General features: G+C 40.2%; 1 protein-coding gene across 1 annotated transcript in view; it reads right to left on the bottom strand.

The window, feature by feature from the left end:
* The window catches only part of retreg1 (reticulophagy regulator 1), a 26026-nt gene extending 22757 nt beyond the window's left edge, over positions 1 to 3269 (bottom strand). Inside the window, exons 1-2 of the mRNA XM_035670254.1 lie at positions 3027 to 3269; positions 734 to 840 (exon numbers count right to left, since the gene is read on the bottom strand). Of these exons, the coding sequence (XP_035526147.1) occupies positions 734 to 840; positions 3027 to 3229 (310 nt within the window). The 5' untranslated portion in view covers positions 3230 to 3269. The remainder of the gene's footprint in view (positions 1 to 733; positions 841 to 3026) is intronic.
* Positions 3270 to 6459: the final 3190 nt, after the last annotated feature.

Consider the following 6459-nt stretch of genomic DNA (forward strand, 5'->3'; position numbering starts at 1 on the left):
CCGAGTTGCGTAGAGTGCGAGGTCCCGCCCAACGCTGCTTGCAGCTTTAATTTTCATTTTGCCTTTCCTCTGCCTCCTCTGGAGATAAAAACGTCTCATTCTAAGGTACGGAAAACACAACCATTCTTTTTTTTGGTGATTATACACTAATGAAACTGTACCTATAAATATTACCTTCCCTTTCATCCAATAGATCCTCCTAAATGTTACACACTGGACCTTTAAGAGCACATGCTTCTAAATAGGAAAGCAATTAGTGAGCGACGGTCAGGCTGATGATGGACCATCTGTGTCTCATCCTCGTCTCAGACTCATCCTGACTCATCAGGCTAACAAGTCACCATCAGGGTGAAATCATCTGAAAAGCTGAGCTTGGATAAACTGCTGCCAGTGTTATTCGCCCAGAGATTCTTTTCATAAACACAATTAATCTGCCAACTATTTCGTATATGGTCCGGTCTGTATAACGTCAGAAAACACTGGGGAAAAATGTCCCAATTAAAGCCCAAAGAGATGTCATGAAAGTCCTAAAACCTACAACAGACCTTTTTTTTAACAGCAGCCATTCTGACATGGAACAGTAGGGTAAAGAAAGGTGTTACCAATGTTACTGAGTTTCTTTCATGAGGAAAATTCAGATATTTGGAGTTGATTTGCATTTTATGACAGAAATAGATAATATTGTGACGCTGCCGTGCCACAGTGATATATAAGAAGGTGTTTTTCATGGCACCTGTGGATCTGGACCGAGCGATGTCTCCGGCGGTCACCGTGACGACCAGCAGAGCCAGCAGCACGGCCAGGAGGCTGTAGGCTCGGAGAGAGCTGAAGGCCACAAACCTGGAGGAGAAACAGTCAGTGAGTGTTGTTTGGCAGACGGGGCTACGTCGACTGTTGGAGGATATTTTGGGACTAAAGCTGTTGGTGGCAGATATTATTTACTTAATTTGCAAATATGCTGAGAACAACCAAATATTCACTTTTCTATTCTTAGTTTGTCATCGTTGCTGTTGGACGTCTGTAGGAAGGAACTCAAGTTTACTGTTATACTACTGTTCTATACTATGATTTCCATATTTTTCTTCCTGCTCAAACTGATGCAGGATTACAGAGGCCTTCCTTGTGATATCAAAGGGATAGTTTGGGTATTTTGAAGTAGGATTGTATGAGGTACTTATTACTAATTACCTACAGTAGACCAGAGAACTTCCATATTCCTGTGTGACGAGCTGATACTCACCGCTTCGCATATCAGATGAAAAAAGTAGCATAATCCGATACGATCCATTAGCCTAAACTCTTACGTAAAGGCTTAACTAAACTTTGGGATATGTATTTCTTCCTTCATGGAGAGGAGGATAATGTCTCACAGTTTGAGCATGAGATGGCTATGTTAAGCAAAGTGCATCCATATAATGTACTTTAAAGGTTTAGTTGTTTAGGAGAGGGACAGATTGGTATCGGACATGAAAAAGTGGTATATGGAGACATCCCTTATTCCTATGAATAAACCAACTGTATTACGTCACAGAGCAGCTGTTTGGGTTGGGCTTATGCATAGGAATACAGTAACAAGTGGGTATACTTGCAAAGAACGTACGCCACACTCTTACATATTCAGTTCAGTCAGAAAATGGGCCAGTAGTATTTGCACAATGTTTCTGCTGCTTGACTTCAGGGATTAAGGATCGTTATGTAATTAACATCAGCCACTGGCCCACAGACGGGTGAGAGAACTACATAAAATTCTGTGTTTTGAATGAAGTATTACTCCTATGTCATGCCTTCGCCATCCTATGGATTTAGAAGTGAAGATGCAGACTGAAAAATAAGTGGATATACTCTGCATACCTGTGTGTACAGTCACTACAGCACTGGGCAGTGACGAAGAAAAAGGCTGCCTGCAGTGAAAATATTCTGAATATGACGTACACTTAAACTGTTAACCCTATTTATATGGACAAAATACATTTTTCTGCATCGCCCTTTATCCAACCCCACTTTAAAATACCTCAACTTTCCCTTTAAGACCCTTATTTTGGCCCTTTGAGTACTTTATGGAAAAGTACATATGTAATTGTTTACACATTTTATGTCGAAGAAAAGCTACAAATGACACAGAGAACTTGTCCTTGGTGTTGTTTCTGGGAATCTGTGGATCTTTAACGGATGAGGAGTTCCTAAAATAACACATAAATTACAAACAGTGAGTTTTATGGCAGATTTTAGTTTGTTTTTTTTCAGCAATAAAATTATTATTATATTGTAATGAATGTAATTTGTATTTCTTCACCAGAATTATGTCCTAAAATGTGAACAAAATGTAATTATTTTCATAAATTGTTACTAAATTTGATTTAGTCTAAATTCCTTGCAAAGGCACTGTCTGAAACATCACATATGGTAACACTACAGCGAGCTCTGAGGGGCATCATCTCCGTCTCTGTCATGTTATCATCACATAATGGATATTTTATAGGTTTCTTCCAATGTTTTTAGACTCAGTACATTTTAATTTGACTACTTTTAGCCCAGCAAACATTAAATAAACCAAATATTACATCTTTTTATAACAACATGGATAGAAAATATAACTCAACTTAATTTATACAAATGAAAAAATTCTACTCGACTACATTGGGGATCATTAGGAGGACTTTGGACTAATGAAATTCTGGCTACGGCCCTGAATATATACACTGGGATATTATCGTGAATTAAGATAATATAGAAAACGATAAAAAGGATTTAAAAAAACAGGATAAACAATGAAAACTCTTTAGTGGCACCAAATAATACCACTGTGTTCATACTGTAAATGTGCCCTTAAAAACATCATTTTATAATCATTCTGAATGAAAAGAAAACAGATATCTTAACCTAATCCCAGCCATGCACAAAGGTTCTGATGTTGTTACTGAGGTTCGGGCTCAGTCCACAGTCCTCATTATATTCCCTGTAATTAACAGGAGCTCAGTGTTTTCCTGATGGGAGCCTGTCTGATATCCCTGCGTCATGGTGCCTACCAGAGCGCCGTGTTGGCTGCAGCAAACAGGGCTGAAGTCCTGCACGGTCTCTGCCTCCAGTTCACCAGGCCGGTGAGGCGACACCCTGTGCGGCCGGGCTGCGCCTCCTCCCGGCGGTGTGCTCCGCTCGGCGGCCCCGATGGCCCGGCCGCCACCGCCTCCCCGCCGCCGCCCGCGGTTCCTGTTTCCCGGCTCCCCAGCATTGGACAACAACCGGAGCCCCTCCGCTCTGCCGCTCCGCTCCGACAGCTGAGATCACGGTCAAGTTAACCGGTTGGTGAGTGGTAGTAGATCCGGTGTGGGGTTTTCAGAATAAGAAGTCACTGCGTTTCGGAAGGAGATTAATCTGGGAGGTTATACAATGACTATTAGGATAGAAGGGAATTAAATACATATTATATTATATATATTATATATTCCAAACAGAATTGTGATTATTTTTCAGATTTTTCTCTAATATTTCCACTTTTCTTGTGAAATACTGGATAGTTCTTCCTTTTTAGGGTTATCACCTGAAAGAAATATAGATGTGACGACTGCAGTAAATATGTGGTTTTTTGCGTGCAGAATTATGCTTTAAATGCTATTTAACTTTCATGGTAGCTGCAGTTACATCTTGGACAAAAACAAGAACCTAAAATGTCTGATTCTCTATTAGTTTGGGCGGAGATTAAATCACTTTACCATCTGAAAAACTTTGTGAGGAAAAATAACTAGCATGATGAGACATTATATTTAGTAAATCTTCCCCCTGATGCAGCTCACTATCAGCCTTAAGGTCATAAATGCTCAGCAGTGTCATTCATTTGTCAACGATAATTAAAGTCAGTCTATCCGATTACGTCATGTCCTGAAGTATAAACCTCAAGGGAAATAGTAACTGCTGGAATTTTAGAGAATTTAATTTCACTCAATGTTTTTTTTTCCATTTTCTGCATTTTATTGTGAAAGACCAACCCACCACTCTTCCTGTCTCATTGTTTCTGACTTGAAGCAGTTTCTGACTTCAGCTGCTCGTTTTGTTGTGTTCAGGTCATTGACGTCAGGCTTTTGTGTGTGTGTGTGTGTGTGTGTGTGTGTGTGTGTTTATTATTGGAGTGTGACGTCATCTGTTTGAGTTCTACTGTAATGATAAATGAACTATATACTGTCTATGTAAATATGTAAAGAAGAGAATGAATCAAATTAAGTGACTATACACTGTATGTATATATATATATATATATATATATACATACATGTACACATTAAATCTACAGGGGTATTGCCATTAAAGTGTTGCTCCTCTGCAGCTCAATCGTCATTAGCGCTAAACAGCAGACAGGACCAAGGTTAACAAAGGAAGGAAACCTCTTGAAAGGCTTAATAGCCATTAGACTTTTTCCCAGAGCTAAACAAGGACAGTAACAACGTGGGCAGTGTTGCCCTTCTGTTTTTTGCCTGGAAGGACGCTACGCCTTAAGTAAAATCCTAACAAAGGGACAGTGCCAGTATGAAAATACAGTAAACGGTGCATTTCAAAAAACACACCACAGGTACCGTAAATTTTTTTTTACAGTTTTTCGAGCTGCATAGGAAACAAAAAAACAAAATGGCAAAAACGACAAATCAGTGAGTAAAGCAGGAGAGACATGTGACACACGTTGGACCCACCGCAACTTATTTTCCATTACTAACCAAGAGGATGGGAGAATATTTTCAACTGTCACTTCAGTAAAAGAACTAACACACGCAGGTAAGAAATACTATTTTGAGCTAAAAGGTCCTGCATTGGAAAATGTTACTGGAAGTAAAAGTATCAATTGATCAGGGAAATATTAAAACAGGCCTGTTAAAGGGTAAACTCAATGCCAAACAGATCGGTGACTTGTTACTATTTGATTGCTGGGTTGATGCTTTATATCTATATCATTAGATCATTACTTACTTTGATGCATTCATGTAAAAGCCAGGATGTTACTGGCTTGTAGGTTCGAGCTTCATTATGATTCATTGTGCTGATTATTTTATCCAGTTATCGATTGCTAACTTTCTAAAGGTAATTTGGAAAAACACAGGCGATTCTTATTTAGGTGATTGATACATAAATAGTTGTATTTATTTACTTTCCTTGCCAGCATCTTTATGGAAGTTGTCTGTGGAACCACAAATGTCTTCTTCTCCTTACCGGGAAAACAACTTTGCCACTGATTCACCAAGCAGCTGCCCCACACGGGATGCACGGCTGCAGCAGGAGCTGGAGACAAATGGCATGGTTAACATTTGGGACAAGTTTAGGTGGTACCTGCACACAGTGTAGATTGATCGCAAGCCGCTACGCAGTTTCCATACCTTTTGGGGTCACAAATCTGCCCCATTTTTCCAAATCAATTTCACTCTGCCCAAGTATAAAAGAACCCAGTGCGTCTGATGGAATGGAACAAAAACACACTTTCGTCACAGAAAGCATAAAATTTGCTTTAGTTAAGAACTTTCAGCCGTCTTGCTATGACACTATCTGACTCTATAATGGCAGGCTGTCATGTGTTGACATTTTTATGACTAAACGATGAAATTAGGACAAACAAAATAACAGAGATGAAATCCAGGCTGTGTGTGCGGAATTATGCAATCCTGGCATGCAGACTGGGCCACTTGGCCACATATGACAGAGTCAGAATAAAACCCCATTCTTTGGGAGTAACGGGGGGGAAACTAAGAACCACAAAGAGATTGATGACCCATTTTTCCACTGGCCGGCCTGCACTGTTCCTGGACCCGAATCAAGGACCAGAGCTCGCTTTTCACAAACCGTGAGATCTCCAACAACGACCGCTTCCACTCTCCACTGCCACTCTGTATTTCTAAGTTTAAAGGCTCCAGCGTGTAGGATTTAACTGGCATCTAGTGGTGGCAGTTGCCAGATTGCAACCCCCTCGTGGTCTCCTTTGATATCGGAAGACGGAGTGCGGTCTTCCAGGTTGAGCCGCCAATGTTGCCAGTACAGTAGCCCAGAACGGACAAAACCAATACACTGGGCCTGCTTTCTCAAGTTTCACAAGCCACAGGTTGTTGAAAGGCAAGCTAGTTGTAATTTGCAACTTTCTACACACTGGACCCATGAAGGCCTGGTCAATGTATCTTCTTTTCAATGAAATATTTAGGTTTTATTAACAGACGTACACGACTGACGAAGTTTGAATACTGAAAACCAGATTGGAAGTCCCATAATGTATGAGAAAACAGGGGGTCACAAAGTGTATTTATTTCTTTGTTAAAGAAAAAACTTAATAGCAGAAAGACATAAAACACTGTACAAAGAACACTCACACAGTCACACCCATTCATTCACGCACACATCATCACGCAAACACACACTCATTCATGTTTTATTGTACATGCACACCCACACACCATTAATAGAGTGTACAATGGATAGTGTGTGTGTGTGTGT

The sequence above is a fragment of the Morone saxatilis genome, unplaced genomic scaffold (genome assembly GCF_004916995.1).
Source record: "Morone saxatilis isolate NCDOM2014 unplaced genomic scaffold, NCSU_SB_2.0 Contig23, whole genome shotgun sequence".
NCBI lineage: Eukaryota > Metazoa > Chordata > Actinopteri > Moronidae > Morone > Morone saxatilis.